The sequence below is a fragment of the Hyla sarda genome, chromosome 2 (assembly GCF_029499605.1).
Source record: "Hyla sarda isolate aHylSar1 chromosome 2, aHylSar1.hap1, whole genome shotgun sequence".
In the NCBI taxonomy this organism is placed as follows: Eukaryota; Metazoa; Chordata; class Amphibia; order Anura; family Hylidae; genus Hyla; species Hyla sarda.
The window spans coordinates 416,480,611-416,497,811 of record NC_079190.1 but is presented as its reverse complement, the minus strand read 5'-3'; the positions used below and the strand labels follow the sequence as shown (position 1 = coordinate 416,497,811).

The 17,201-nt window shown below is 43.9% G+C and overlaps 1 protein-coding gene across 7 annotated transcripts in view; it reads left to right on the top strand.

Moving 5' to 3' along the window:
- The window catches only part of PNPLA4 (patatin like phospholipase domain containing 4), an 87,661-nt gene that overhangs the window by 43,135 nt on the left and 27,325 nt on the right, over nucleotides 1-17,201 (top strand). For all 7 annotated transcript variants that reach the window (XM_056558863.1, XM_056558867.1, XM_056558866.1 and 4 more), the window contains exon 5: nucleotides 1,414-1,479. In XM_056558863.1, coding sequence (XP_056414838.1) covers nucleotides 1,414-1,479 — 66 coding nt within the window. The remainder of the gene's footprint in view (nucleotides 1-1,413; nucleotides 1,480-17,201) is intronic.

Below are 17,201 nucleotides of genomic sequence, written 5' to 3'. Positions count from 1 at the left end.
AAAGAACCAATGGAGCAAAGGGGCGTTATTAAACAGAAAGAAAAAAAGGGCGTAATAATAAAATTAGAAGGGTGGGGAAAGAAACCAAGTGGGATTGGAAATAAAATTTAAAAAAGAAGCCGCAAAGACAGGCTGGGAAATGTAGTTTCATGCACAAACGGAACAGCAAGAAGAACAGACAAACACACACACAGGACGCCAAGAAAACAGACAAAGAGCAAGAAAAAACGCTGAAAAAAAGTAAAAACTATAACAAACAACAAAACAACACATAATATGGCACACACACAAAAAAAGGAAAGGAGTACTCCTATAAGGGGAAAAGGGGCTGGGTCCTTAAGGGGTTAAAAACACCTCATGTCACATAGGCAAGTCAAAAGTTTCATTGGTTGAGGTCCCAGTGATAAAACTAATTTAAAGGGAAAACTTTCAGCATGTTCACCCACACTAAACCCTATATGCTGGATTATAGTGTGGGTGAACAGGAGTTCAATAAGGGGTCACTTACTTAAATATGTTCAGTAGCTCCTGAGATACGTCCCCCAGAAGATCCTCTGAACTCAATGAATCACGTGCAGTAAAGTGGTCACGAACCCCCCTGCGAAGCCCCACCTCCTGCAAGTGTTTCACCGAATTTAGCAGAGTATCTTCTGGGGGACATATTAGTGTAGGTGAACAGGCTGAGAGTGGAACTGTTTCTAGAAACTGTTGAATTAGTCTCTGCTCATGGAATTGTTGTGTCCCTCTTGCAGCCTATATCTTAAGTATTAAATATAACTTTCTACTTTGCAGACAATTAAACAATTATTCGTAAATCTCAAATGTTATTTTTCCTTGTATTAATTCTTTCTGTGGCAACATACTAAAATAATAGTTAAAAGGGTTGGATGTAACAGAGCAGCTGGCTTTGGGAAATATAAATGCAGCAACTTCTCCCAAAAAGACCAAGGGTTCTAGTCAAAAAAAGGTTAAGCGTCTCTTTTGACACTGCCGTAACTTGAATATTGCAAAACTGTAGCTATATAGCTATATCTCAAAGAAAAAAAAAATGTGTTTCAGCTACGAACAAGTATAACAAAGTGACTAAAAAGGGACTTGAGAACTAGTGTGAAATTTCCAGCTTATTACTATTTCATGCCTTTTATTTAACAAGGCAATGGCAAGGTTCATCACCTCAAACAGTATTGCATAGCTCAAGACTGCAATTCCTGTTCTTGTTTAAAATAGGATTGTATGACACCTAGTGCACTAAAGACAATCCTATTTTAAGCATGGTTGTGGTAATTTCATGTAATTGCACTAAAGTAAAGGTGTTTAAGGGAGGTTGGGTAGCTAGAAAATCCAATTTTCTCTCACTGTGCTCTTCAACGTTTATTAAATTGATCATTACAAAACCTTTTTGATTTCTTGCAGGTGCTCTTGGCAAGTTGTTTTGTTCCTGTCTATGCTGGTATGAATGCTGTTGAGTACAAGGGAGAGGTAATGATCAATATAGCAACTATGAATTGTATTGATTTCTGTGCTGCCTTACATACTTGACATATTTGACCTCAACTGATAAAATGTAAAAGTTGGCATTGACATCCTAAAAATTAAACAGAAATGCCTTTTTTTCTATTTACTTATTTATTTGTTTGTTTTTTACAAATACAAAGCCAAAAAAAGTATCCCTTTTTTTGAATCAACTTGTTGTGTAGGCCTTGTTGTGTACCAGCAGGGGTGGTGGTAGAAGTAGCTGCATTAGCAGCAGCACAGTGTAAAAAAAAAAAAAAAAAAAAAAAAAAAAAAAGACAGAAAGTACTACTACCTATGTGCTTACATATGTAGTAGTAGTACGTGGACAGCAGAGCGGTGGACTGGTAGCACTTGTAGCTGACAGGAGGGGGTGGTGAACCCGTGGTAGTAGTTAAAAATCTAGAGATAGGGTGGTGGACAGGAGATAGTAATAGCCTGTAGACCACAGGGGTAGTGGTAGTACTAGTGAATTCTTGCCTAGGCTGAGCAGATAAAATACAATGTGGCAGTGCTTCACTTTGCACCAATGAAGTAAGGGAGGAGGTTAAGCTTCACTATTCCTTGTGGGAGACTGTACTTTATTCAAGACCTGTATGAGGAAGAGGCAGCAGGTGCCCAAAATTAAACTGGATCAACACAACCATGGAGGCATCACTTATGCCTACCTAGTCTTGTTGCGACAGATCGTAATGCAACCTGTAAAACCAGTAGACCGTATAAAACATGTATTGACCCTGGTCATACCTACTACTCTACCATCAAATGCACTATGCTGCACACTGGCAACTGCATGGCGTGACCCACCCTCTACATGATTGTGTAGGACTTGAAAGCTTTTTTAGAGAAGTAAGAGGTTCTTGGTATGCACCGCCTGGACTAGGTGCACTACTACTTTGCTGTCTAGTTACATAAATCATAAGGTTAAAATAAGACCAAAATCAAGTTCAACCTATAACCCTATGTTGATCCAGAGAAAGGCATCCCCCCCCCCTCCATGAGAAAGATGTCACTTAACTTTGATATGGCAAATATAATAAATCCTTGGACATTCAACATTCTATGTCCATAAATTGAGTAGCCATATTATATATTTCCAAAATAACATCCTGGTCCCTTGAACACCTTTAATTAAGTCAGAAAATCTTGTGGCAGAGAGTTCCATAGTCTCACAGCTCTAACAGTAAATATGCAAAGAAACAACAAGTAGCAATGAGATTTTAGGATTTGGTCCTAATGGTACTAAAAATAAAATCTTGTTGTATGCAGACGATGTGCTTTTGTTCGTAGAGAACCCAGAGAGTATGTTGCCCAAGGTGATTACAATGATAAAGGGATTTGGGAACCTGTCAGGGGCCAGAATCAATTGGGAGAAGTCACCCCTTATGCCCATCCGGGAAGATATAATTAGAGATGAGCGAACTTTTCAAAAATTCGATTCGGCTGATTCACCGAATTTTCCGAAAAAGTTTGTTTCGATCTGAATTTTTTTGCGGCGAATCTATATTAACAAAGGCTATTTCTAGCTTACATACAGCCTCTATAGGGGTATAGAACACTTTGCTGTGTTCTAAAATGCATATGGAGTGTGCTGGGTTAGTGAAATAATACTGTTATTCAGAATAACATGCAGATTACCGGCATTGCTTTTAGAATCACTGCCGCACAGCAGCACAATTACAGAGCCTGGTGGTGGCATCAGTGTCAGGAGACCATATAGTGACTGAATGCCACAGCGTGGAGGTGTTGGCAGCATGAGGAGACCATATAGTGGCTGAATGGCCCAGCGTGGAGGTGTTGGCAGCATGACACAGCTTGGATGAGGCTAAAGCATGAGGACACCATATAGTGGCTGTATGACACAGCGTGGAGGTGTTGGCAGCATGAGGAGACCATATAGTGGCTGAATGGCACAGCGTGGAGGTGTTGGAAGCATGAGGACACCATATAGTGGCTGAATAACACAGCATGGGGGTGTTGGCAGCATGAGGAGACCATATAGTGGCTGAATGGCACAGCGTGGAGGTGTTGGCAGCATGAGGACACCATATAGTGGCTGAATGGCACAGTGCTGAGGTGTTGGCAGCATGAGGACACCATATAGTGGCTGAATGACACAGCTTGGATGAGGCTGAAGCGTGAGGACACCATATAGTGGCTGAATGACACAGCGTGGAGGTGTTTGCAGCATGAGGAGACCATATAGTGGCTGAATGGCACAGCGTGGAGGTGTTGTCAGCATGAGGACACCATACAGTGGCTGAATGACACAGCATGGACATGTTGTCAGCATGAGGAGACCATATAGTGGCTGAATGACACAGCATGGAGGTGTTGGCAGCATGGGGAGACCATATAGTGGATGAATGGCACAGCCCGGAGTTGCCAGCAGAATGAGTAGGCACTAGGCCTTCACAATCCCTAAGATTAATAGATGAATTAAGAAATTTAAATACAGAAGATTTTGGATAGCAGGTGCTACCTATGAGAAAATTTTAAATTCCCAGACCCAGGCCCCCCATCAGTAACCCATATATTGCCTGAATGACACAGCCTGGAGTTGGCTGATGCATGAATACACAGCAGGGCTTTACAATCCCCCCAAAAAACACAACAATTGTAGAAATTTTTGAAAAAGATTTTGGACGCGGGTGCTACCTATTAGAAAATTTGAAATTCCCAGGCCCAGCAGCGCCATCATTTTTTGATTTGAAATTTAAAACAACCTTTGCATGTCCCGGACCCCAGCGTGTGGGTACGAAGGACCAAATCCAACAAGCCACCACAGGGCTCATGTGGCCGTGAGATTTAGGCGCAACGTCCCCATTGCCCTGACCGGCCATTGTTTCCAAGACTTCCCGCCAAGGCAAACCATGTGAAGAACAGCGTGACACCGCCTTGACCTGCACACATGGTATGCTGAAGGGCCACTGAGACTTGTCCGGGCAGTGGAGGCTTAAGACATAGTGGAGGATGTGGAGGCGGAGTAGCACACTGTCGCAGGACCAAGGGCTGACAGAGTGTAGCAGGAAGCAGCATTGAGTACACACCAGGGCTTCAGAATCCCAAAGAAAAAACAACCATTATTAAAATAATTTTAAGAAAATTTAGGACAGCGGGTGCTACCTATATATTTCCTGAATGACACAGCCTGGAGTTGGCTGATGCATGAGTACACACTAGGGCTTCACAATTCCTCCCAAAAAAACACAACAATTGTAAAAATGTATGAAGAAGACTTTTGGATAGCGGGTGCTACCTATGAGAAAATTTGAAATTCCCAGACCCAGGCCCAGCAGCGCCATCAGTAAACCATATATTGCCTGAATGACACAGGCTGGAGTTGGCTGATGCATGAGTACGTACCAAAGCTTCACAAGCCCTAATAAAAAAGACAAATATTTTTGACGAAAAATGTAGGACAGCGAGTGCTCTCTATATATTACCAGAATGACGCAGCCTGGAGTTGGCTGCAGCATGAGGAGACCATTGAAATGTGTGATTTTTTTAATTTGAAATTTAAATCAAAATTTGTGTCCCGGACCACGCCGTGTGGGTACAAAGGACCTAATCTCACAAGCACCCACAGGGCTCATGTGGCCGTAAGATGTAGGCGCAACATCTCCATAGCCCTGACCGGCCATTTTTGGTTTTTGTACCTTTGTTTAAAAACACGTGCATATCCAAGAGTCCAGAAGACTCTATAATGCAGGACGGTGGACCACCAAAAGACATTCTTCTATAAAATACATTTTTATGAAATAAAGAAGCCGAGTTGATCCCTCTGCGTATTATTTTTTTTTTGAAAATTTTACTTAAAAAAATCACACGCAACAATCGTTCAATGGTGTAATGGTTATTACTGTGGAAAATTCTAGTTTATTACTGTTATAATTATCAGAAAATTTGAAAAAAACACTACCCATGAGTGTTTAATAACCCCATACATTGCACCATAAATGTTGAAATTTAAATTAAAGGGGTATTCCAGGCCAAAACATTTTTTATATATCAACTGGCTCCGGAAAGTTAAACAGATTTGTAAATTACTTCAATTAAAAAATCTTAATCCTTCCAATAGTTATTAGCTTCTGAAGTTGAGTTGTTGTTTTCTGTCTAACTGCTCTCTGATGACTCACGTCCCGGGAGCTGTGCAGTTCCTATGGGGATATTCTCCCATCATGCACAGCTCCCGGGACGTGACATCATCATTGAGCAGTTAGACAGAAAACTTCAGAAGCTAATAACTATTGGAAGGATTAAGATTTTTTAATAGAAGTAATTTACAAATCTGTTTAACTTTCCGGAGCCAGTTGATATATATAAAAAAAGGTTTTGCCTGAAATACCCCTTTAAGTATGTATGTATTTCAAAAATCCTAAAATTAAAGGCCCAAGCCCAGAAGTAGACATGTGCAATTCGTTTCGGAACGAATACTAAACTTAACGAATTTTCCAGTTTTCGGGTGTTCGTTACAATCCGAATGCACGAAAAAAAAAAAATTTAATATTTCCGAAAAAGAATACGAATATACAGTTAACGAATGCATTTGTTAAGTAACGAATAATGCACATTAACGAATAATGAATGCATTCATTATCAGTAAACAGAATGTAAGGAATGAATTAGATTTTTTTCATTGGGTTTACCTGAGGAAAACTTGCCTTCCTACACAGAGAAAACTGCAAAAAAAAGGTGAAAACAACAAGAATCCTAAGGTAACACCTGCTATTTATAACAAAAGCAAGTGAAACTAATGTGCATTTCGTTAAGTAGCGAATGCTAAATTTAACGAATTTTACAAATATAACGAAAGATCCGAATTAACGAATGCATTCGATGTTATTAACAAATGCATTCGAAAATAAAAATAAAAATTTGCGGATGCATCCGAAAACTGAATATGGGGAATGCACAGTATTCCGAATATTCACAGAACCGAAAATTTATAAAAAAAAAAAAAAACGAAAACTAACAAAACGAAAAAAACTAAATTTTGGGTTCTGCACATGTCTACCCAGAAGCATCATGAAGTCAAGTAGTTCCTGAAAGACACAGGAGCTGTCAGGAGTAGGCATCAGCAGTACCCAAGAGGCTTTAATAACCCCTTACATTGCACGATCACTAGCGAGATCGAGCAAAACAGGTGTGTTATGCCCTCAGATGTCCCGGGCTGCACACGCGCTACACTGAATGGACCATCCTTCACCGACAGGTGAGGATAACCCGCTGAAACCCGTTTGCGATAGGGATCAGGGATTGCAATTATTTGCCAGGAAAGAAGAATCACAACTAAGCGCGGGTCATAAGCTTGGGTTCATTAAGTCCCTGCCCTTTGTACACCACATGTCTCATTTACCGATTGGATGGTTTAGTGAGGTCTTCGGATCTGCCCCAGGGGGTAGGAGAAGGCCCTAGCAGAGCGCCGAGAATTTAAAGATCATTGTTGAAATTTGCATTAAGCATATATTAGCTACTGCTAAACTTCCAAAAATTGAAGGCCTGAGGCATCAGGGTGGCAATTATTTAATGAAAGACATAGAATGAGTCAGGAGCAGTCATTCGCAGTACCCAAGAGGGTTTCATAACCAACCCCTTACATTTAAAGATCAATGTTGAAATTTGCATTAAGCATATATTTAGTTACTGCTAAACATCCAAAAATTAAAGGCCCAAGGCCAGAAGCATCAGTGAGGCAAGTAGTTCCTGAAAGACATAGGATGAGCCAGGAGCAGGCAATCGCAGTACCAAAGAGGGTTTCATAACCCTAATTGATAACCCAAGAGGGTTTCATAACCAACCATAATTGGGAAATGTTGGTGTAGCAGCACGGTCAATCTACTCTGAGGCATCTGGCATTGGTGGCTGGAAATCCTGGCTGATCCATCCCTGATTCATCTTGACAAACGTCAGTCTCTCCACATTTTTAGTGGACAGACGAGTTCGCCTTGGGGTGACTATGGCCCCGGCCGCACTAAACACCCGCTCTGATGGCACACTACTGGCCGGGCAGGGCAGCTTTTCCAGTTAGTTGTGGCCATAAATCGTTTGGCTGCCCAGAAGTCCAGCGGATCTTCAATGGTTGTTGGCATGGCCATGTCAAGGTATGCCACCACCTGCTGCTTCAGGTCCTGCTCCATGTCTACCTGCTGATCAGTTTCTTCACTATGCGGGTGAAAAAAGCCACTCATCAGAGACTGTAGACTCAGGCTGCTGCTGATTGAGCTGGTACTGCTCCTGCCACCCTTCCCCCCCCCAGCAGCCATGGCAGTGGAAGGTGAGCGCAGAGGGCCCCCCAGAGTCAGACCTGCCAGTGGATGGACCATGTGGCCGATAGGCATCAGCCAACTGACTACGTAGAATCTCTCTGTTGTAGGTCAGTTTGTCTTCCCTCTCAGTGGGTGTAAAAAATGCCCCCATTTTGGGACGGTAGCGAGGGTCTAATAAGGTGGAGATCCAGAAGTCATCCCGCTGACGAATTTTGACAATTCGGGGGTCACTACCCAAGCAACTGAGCATGCATCGTGCCATTTGCGTCAGTGACTCAGAGGGACTACCTGCCTCTATCTCCACTGCATACTGCCACGGTGTGTCTGGGTACTCTGTCTCAACTTCCTCATAACCCTCCAGCTCCTCTGGCTGCTCCTGCTCCTCCTCTCCTGTCCGATGACTAGAAACACCGGCCATCTCATCCAACCTGAACTGTGCTCCGCTCTGCCCCTCATCATCCTCCTCCTCCAGTTCAGCCCCCACAGGGCTCATGTAGCCTAGAGATGTAGGCGCAACGTCTCCATTGCCGTGACCAGCCATGGTTTCAATAATTTGTTGTAGGAAATGTAGTGGAATTACGTCGTTCATGGCGTAATCCAGGCAACTCACAAATAATGTGGCTTCCTCAAAGGGTCTCAGAAAACTGCAAGTGTCACATATGAGCTGCCACTGGTTCACATTGAAGTTACACAGGGGAGTACTCCTATCTGCTTGGATCATCGAGAAATCGGTGATGGCTTTTCTTTGTTCGTATAGTCTGTCCAACATATGGAGGGTGGAATTCCAACGTGTGGCAACGTCACAAATAAGACTATGTTGTGGGATACCTTTCTGACGCTGCAGCTCAAGGATGGTGTGCTTGGCGGTGTACGAGTGGCTGAAGTGCATGCATAGTTTCCTTGCCATTTTCAGGATGTTTTGCAAATGGGGTGAAGACTTGAGGAAGTGCTTGACAACCAACCAGATTCAACATGTGTGCCATGCAGGGCGCATGTTTCACACTTCCTTGTCGCAGCGAGGACACAATGTTCTTCCCGTTGTCGGTCACCATGGTTCCCATTTCCAGAGTAAGCCATACTCGGATTTCTTTACGAATGAACTTTAGCAGTTCCTCCACTGTGTGACTCCGTTTGCCAAGGCAAACCATGTGAAGAACAGCTTGACACCGCCGTGCCCTACACACATGGTACGATGAAGGGCCACCTAGATTTGGACGTGCAGTGGAGGCCGAGGACACGGTGGAGGATGAGGAGGCGGCGTTGCACACTGTAACAGGACCAACTGCCTGGGAGCGAGAGCGTGGAGGAGGAAGCGGTGTGACCTGTCCAAGTTGCTGTTGTGGCTGTGCAGGAACCACATTTACCCAGTGGGCCGTATAAGACAAGTATTTTCCCTGCCCGTAGTTACAGCTCCACACGTCTGTACTGCCGTGCACTTTTGAACACACCGACAGGCTCAAGGACTGGCCCACCTTCTCTTGTACAAACTTATGCAGGGCTGGTACTGCCTTCTTCGCAAAGAAATGACGGCTTTGGACTCTCCACCTCGGCATAAGCCATCAATTCTCTGAAAGGTGCAGAGTCCACCACTTGAAAAGGGAGGGACTGCAACACCAGCAACTTGAACAGGAGCACATTCAACTTCTGCACCGTTGGATGAGTGGGCCCATATGGTTGTCTCTTGGACATGGCTTCACCGATGGATTGTTGGCGTAATGGCTGACTAAAAGCGGGAGAAGAAGGAGCGACAGAAGGAGGGTTTGACACACAGCTCCCTTCGGCTGAGGTGGTGGAGCCTTGGCTGGATGAAGGAGGGAGCAGATGGCCACTGGGTGATGCAGCAGGCTGGACCACTACATTGGAGCCATGGTTCTCCAAGGCCGCTTTATGGTGGCGAAGCATGTGTTGACGCAGGGCCGTGGTGCTGACATTGGAACACTGGCCACGCTTCACCTTCTGCCGACAGATCTTGCATGTGTCTATGTGAACCTCCTCCGGATGCCTTATGAAAAACTTCCACACTGCCGAGTAGCTGATTTTCCCACCCGCAGTCCGCACTAATTGACTGTCTCCAGGAACCCCTATTCCACTACCTCCCGGAAAGGTAGGCTGCCGCGAAGCAGGTGGTCTCCCCCTGGCACGTTTTGGCTCCTGAATTTCCACTACTGCCACCACGCTGACTGCCAACCGTGCTACCGCCTTGCTGCCTCAAGGGCAACCTGCAACTCTCTTCTCCTGATGATGATGAAGCCCCTTCTGCACCCGGCTCCCAATTGCGATCGGCTTCATCATCATCATCCACAGGTGTGTGCACGTCACTGATGTCCTCCTCAGGTTCCCCAACAGTGTCTGTTTCAGGACCCTGAACCCTTGCAACACCGCCACCCACGTCACTCTCCGCATCACTACTTGGCCGCCTAGCGGAGCAAGCGGCACATGTCTCCTCCCCTTCTTGGCTGTCCAGTAGCTGCTGACTGTCCTCTATTAGATCATCCTCAGTAAATAGTGGAGCTGAACCCACAGCATAAGATACTTCTTTAGGAGAAGGAACAGCATAGGACAAAGGCAATGGGAGGACAGGGTCTGCTCCCAGGCCATGTCAACTGAGGGTTGTGTCTGAGGAACCCACCGACTGTTGACTGGGGGTGTCAGATGTCACTTGTGATTCACTGGATGAGCGTGTTAACCAATCGACGACGACAGATGGGTTGCTGGTGGAGATACGACCGCTGGCTGATAACGGGAGCTCAGGCCTTTTGCTGCGACTCCTGCTGCCACTCGCCCCAAGTCTGCTGCCATCTCTGCCTGAAGTATTTACGCTTCTGCCACTCCTCTGTGCACGTCCTGGCACTTCTCTGCCTGACATATTTAGTGCGTTTATGGGGGTATTACAATACGCTACACTACTCTTTAAACAGTATTTGTCTAGAACAGCAACAGGTGATTACTTACGGCTGTACCTATGCATTATGCACTGATGAGGGCCGTAAAAGCCTAACTATATGCAGAAAAAAATCTGTATTTTTGTAAAACACCAGCTGTTGGATACTATTGTTTGGACTTTGACAGTTTGGAGCACCTTGACAGATTAACAGATATTAAATGGTACAATACTTGGATGTACGTATGTGGTATGCACTGATGAGGGCAGTAATATGCCTAACTATAAGCTGTAAAAAATCTGTATTTTTTTAAAACACCAGCCGGTGGATATTTTGTTTGGACTTTGATGGTATGGAGCATCTTGACAGCTTAACAGGTACTAAATGGTACAATACTTGGATGTGCGTATGCGGTATGCACTGATGAGGGCAGTAATATGCGTAACTATACGCAGAAAAAACTATTTAAGAAAAACAAAACAGCCGGTGAATACTATTGTTTGGACTTGCACAGTATGTAGCCCCTTGACAGATTAACAGGTACAAAATGGTACAAATGCACTACAGTCCACTGAAAAATCACGTATTTCTAAACAGCAGCAGGACCCAACAGTGCAGCACCACAAAAAAAAATCCAGGGATTAAACCCTAAATTGCACTCTGTCAACCAATTCTGAGCAGCAGAAGATTTGTGGAGCAAAAAAAATAAAACTCAATTGGGCTGAAAAGTGAGGAGATAAGATGCTTCAGAAAGTTCAGGCAGCTTGGAGATCTGTATGAGGCAGCTGACAGCTATCTGCCCCTCTCTGCTGCAATGCTCAATTACGTGAATAGGAGGTTTAGCAATCAATGATCCTTCTCAGTGTAACAGCATAGCACTCTGCACTCCTGTCTTTCCCTAATGCTGATGTGAGTAGCAGTTGCAGTGTAACGCTGTGGTATGAGCTATTCACACACACAGTCCCGTCCTCTCCATCTGAGTGCATAGATGAAATGAAGAGAGGCAAGATGGCCGCCGATTATATAGGGGCTGTGACATCACAGGGGTCAGTGAACACTGATAGGCTGCATCTCACATGTGATTCAGGGTCAGCCCGCCTACCTTCATTCCCGCAGCTGTTTCCCGCCCTCCCATAATCCCCTGCCCCATATACTCACATGTGGATCCGCCATCTTAGATCCCCAATAGCCTGGAACGCTGTAAAATGTAGTTTAATGAAGCGATTCATGCGATCGAATCGCGGCAATATTGGTATTCGTTGCGAATCGAATTTTTCATGAAATTTGAAAGGAATTCGGGTTCGTCAACTTCGATTCGCTCATCTCTAGATATAATACCAACGGTGGAAGGGGTCCTAGTCTTGGGAGTAGGTACCACCATGAAATACCTAGGGATTGAAATTGGAAGGGAAAATAACTCTTTTCAGAAAAATTATTTGTACCTTATGTTAAAAAAATATATATATATATATCACATAAAATTAAGGTGTGGAGTGCCTTGCCATTATCCCAGTCTGATAGAGTTGCAAATTTGAAAATTATTGTTTTACCCCAAATTTTATTTGTAATAACAGCAGCATCGGAATGGATCCCAGACAAATTGTTTAACCCCTTAAGGACCAGGCCAATTTTCACTGTAGGACCAGAGCGTTTTTTGCACATCTGACCACTGTCACTTTAACAATTAATATATCTAAAAACGCTTTTTACTGAATATTCTGATTCTGAGATAATTTTTTCGTGACATATTCTACTTTATTTTGTTGGTAAATTTTCGTTGTTACTTGCATCTTTTTTTGGTGAAAAATCCCCAAATTTCATGAAAATTTAGAAAATTTAGCATTTTTCTAACTTTGAAGCTCTCTACTTGTAAGGAAAATTGATATTCCAAATAAATGTTATTTTTATTCACAAATACAATATGCCCACTTTATGTTGACATCATAAAATGGACATATTTTTACTTTTTTTTTTTTTTTTTAAATTAGAGGGCTTCAAAGTAGAGCAGCAATTTTCAAAAAATTCATGAAAATTGCTAAATCTGAAGGGACAGATGTTACAGAACTACAACTCCCAGCATGCCTGGGCAGTCTAGGCATGCTGAGAGTTGTAGTTTGGCAACATCTGGAGGGTTACAGTTTGGGCACCACTGTAACAGTGGTCCCCAAACTGTGACCCTCCAGATGTTGCAAAACTACAACTCCCAGCATGCCCAGACAGCCTTTGTCTGTCTGGGCATGCTGGGAGTTGCAGTTTGGCCTTCCTAGTGGTTGCCACAGTAATGATCACATTACTTTGACTTTCATTCCCCCCCCCCCCCCCCTACCCAGTCACTTTCCCTACCTGAGCCAGGATCCAGCAGTCTCCAGCGAAGATCGGGGGTCCCCAGGCATCTTCTCCTGCAGGTACCGACCTCCATATTCTCCCCATGTTCCCCGCGACATCCAGGGGTGGGCAGAACGGGGGGTTGCCATGGCAACCCACTGTCCTGCTCAGCCATTGGTCAGAATCAGTTCTTACCAATGGCAGGGGATAGCCTGTAAGATGATCGGGGCTGTCACTGACAGGTCAGATCATCACTATTTTCAGGGCTGATCGGGTCACCAGAGACCCGATCAGCCCGGAATAGCAGAAAATTGCATGTCTGAATTGACATGCGATTTTCTGCGATCGCCGACATGGGGGGGGGTCTCAGGACCCCCCTCGGTGTTTGCCTCGGACGCCTGCTGAACGATTCCAGCAGATGTCCGGTTTCGCAACCCGCCTGGCGCGCGGCGGGATGCAAAATTCCCACGAATGTATGAGTACGTGCCTGGTCCTTAAGACCCAGGGCGCAGGGACGTACTCATACGTGCCTGGTCCTTAAGGGGTTAAGGGGCTGGAGGCTGTTTTGAACAGATTGATATGTTGGAGAGGAAGGGTGCATATGAAATATTTTTACCTTACTCTCCCTGATGGTCAGGGAGGTTGGGGGCCTACCAAATTTTAATATTCGTCTTATATTCGCTAAATTCGCATATTCGTACTATTCGCAATTTATTTTCACGTATGCGTAAATTAGCATATGCAAAAATTAGCATATACAAAAATTAGCATAAGCGAAAATTTGCATGCCAGTCTCACACAGTAATATTAGAGCCTTCTTTACACCACACAAGCTAGAAGCAGATCACTGTGATGTGTACTGTGAAAAAAAAACGAATATTCGTAATTACGAATATATAGTGCTATATTCGCGAATATTCGCAAATTCGCGAATATGCGATATTCGCAAATAAAATTAGCGTTGCGAATATTCGCGAGCAACACTATTAAAAATGTCAAAACATGTTGATCTAATAAAAAATACCAACAACTGCAACTTAAGGTAATTTATTTACTCTATTACACCCCATCTTTTTTATTCAAGATAAAAAAAAAATCTGATTCGGCATGCCCCAAGTGCAGAGATGAAGATGCAGACTTTATTCATATAATTTGGAGGTGCATTGTAGTTCTATAAATTTTGAAGAGAAGTCTTGGGTATGGCAATGCAATGTTTAACCCCTTAAGGACCGGGGTTTTTTCCGTTTTTGCATTTTCGTTTTTTGCTCTTTGCCTTTAAAAAATAACTCTTTCAATTTTGCACCTAAAAATCCATATGATGGCTAATTTTTTGCGCCACGGTTTCTACTTTGTAATGATGCAGTCATTTTGCCCAAAAATCTACGGTGAAACGGAAAATCATTGTGAGACAAAATTGAAAAAAAACGCCGTTTTATAAATTTTGGGGGCTTCCGTTTCTACGTAGTACATTTTTTGGTAAAAATGACACCTGATATTTATTCTGTAGGTCCATACGGTTAAAATGATATCCTACTTATATAGGTTTGATTTTGCCGTACGTCTGGAAAAAATCATAACTTCATGCAGGAAAATTAATACGTTTAAAATTGTCATTTCTGACCCCTATAACTTTTTTTTTTTTTCCGCGTATGGGGCGGTATGAGGGCTTTTTTGCGCCGTGATCTGAAGTTTTTAACGGTACCATTTTTGCATTGATAGGACTTATTGATCGCTTTTTATTAATTTTTTCTTGATATAAAAAGTGACCAAAAATGCACTATTTTGGACTTTGGAATTTTTTTTGCGTGCCCGCCATTGACCATGCGGTTTAATTAACAATATCTTTTTATAATTCGGACATTTCCGCACGCAGTGATACCATATATGTTTATTTTTATTTTTATTTACACAGTTTTTTTTTTAATGGGAAAAGGAGGGTGATTCAAACTTTTAATTGGGAAGGGGTTAAATGATCTTTATTCACTTTTTTTTTCACTTTTTTTTTTTGCAGTGTTATAGCTCCCATAGGGACCTATAACACTGCTCACACTGATCTGTCACATTGATCACTGGTTTCTCATAAGAAACCAGTGTTCGATGATTCTGCCGCTTGACTGCTCATGCCTGGATCTCAGGCACTGAGCAGTCATTCGGCGATCGGACAGCGAGGAGGCAGGTAGGGACCCTCCTGCTGTCCTGTAAGCTGTTCGGGATGCCGCGATTTCACCGCGGCTATCCCTAACAGCCCACTGAGCTAACCGGCACACTTTCACTTTAGACGCGGCGTTCAACTTTGACAATCCAACACAATGGGCAGCACATTGAACACATTTTATAAGTGGTCAGAAACTTGTACATAACTCAAATAATTCAAAATGTCCGACTTCATAATGGCCACCATGGTCACCACCCATCTTAAAAAGTTTCCCCCTCACATATACTAATGTGCCACAAACCAGAAGTTAATATCACCAACCATTCCCATTTTATTAAGGTGTATCCATATAAATGGCCCACCCTGTGCTTCATGTGTGGTCTGACTAGGAATTGAGCTTACTTTAACATTGAGCTTACTGGCCATCAATAAAAACTAAGAAAAAGTGGATATCGTTCACCTACCCTGTGCTCGTGAAATCGGTTCTTCTCAACTGTCTTGTCACGCCGAGCGCTGCGGGTCCCTGCTCCCTCCCGGAGCGCTCATGGCGCTTGTCTGATTGCAGCTCCCCAGTCAGACCCGCTGACCAGGAGCACTGCTCTACTGTCACCGGTGGGGATGCGATCCACGTGGCGGGACGTGCCCGCCCGCGGGTCGCATCCCAGTCCTCTCACCTGCCCCGTTCCCCTGCTGTCAGGTCCCGGCACGCGCGGCCCCGCTCTCTAGGGCGTGCACGCCGGCTCTCTGGAATTTAAAGGGCCAGTGCACCACTAATTGGTGTCTGGCCCAATCAGTGTTAATTACTTCCTTACATATAAAAACCCACTTCCCCTTCCTGTCCTTGCCGGATCTTGTTGCCTTGTGCCAGTGAAAGCGTTTCCGTGTGTCCATAGCCTGTGTATCCAGACCCTTGCCGTTGCCCTTGACTATGAACCGTTGCTGCCTGCCCCGACCTTCTGCTTCGTCTGACCTTGCCTTCTGCCTAGTCCTTGTGTACTGCGCCTGTCTCAGCAGTCAGTGAGGTTGAGTCGTTATCGGGTGGAACGACCTGGGGGTTACCTGCCGCAGGAAGTCCATCCCGCCTTGCGGCGGGCTCTGGTGAATACCAGTAACCCCCTTAGATTCCGTTCCCCTGGTACGGCCCACGCCATCACCTCACTGACACAGAGGATCCACTACCCATGTCCTCCCCGTGTACCACTCCGGATCCTGACACGTCTCCAGTAAAAATTCAAAAAGGTCAAAGCACTAGTATGTGAGCGTCCATTTTATTTCTTCATTAGAAGCATGATAGCAGTACAAAAGTACGATACATACATCCAAGATAAAGGTGAGGTAAAATGTCCCCCCTCTGATGTGTTTCTGCCCTACCCGGCCTTAGTCATATGATGATTACTGGCCATCAATACCCAGAGTCCTTTCTGTAGCAGTTTTACCCAGTGTTTTTTTTTTTTTTATTTAGCACATCATTGTACATTTAGTTTTTATGGTGCAGGGGCATACTGTTAAATGTATCAACATTAAACTTCATTAGCCATTTATCTGCCTAAGCCTTTAGCCTCTCCGAAAGGTGGTGGATTCAGGTGGGAATTCAGCCTTATGACAACTAGATAACTGGGTGCATACTGCTGTTTGCAAGATATAGATTCTGTTATGAATAAATGACAGGATGGAGAATTAGGAACACTAGATGACTTTTTTTTTTTTTTTACATTGTGGGGCATTTTATTTGTCTCACATAGCCTTGTGATGCTTCTCCATGTGGTAACTTAAAAAAAAATGTAATCAAACCATATTTTTGATATTTTTGACCATATAATATTCCCTACCTACTTCTAACACCCCTCCTGCCCTTACAAAAATTTTCAGAGCTTTAAAAAGCTGTGTATCATACCCCTCCCCTTGCTCACATTGCGTGAGCTCCCTGCAGGAGAAAGTTGGTGTTCCCCAGCAAGCATGACATCACTGAAGCCTACGAGAGCTGTGCCTCACCATGTCCCACATGCACTTCCTGAGTTTAGTTTCCTACCAGACCAGGAGGAGACCAAGCTAACTGTT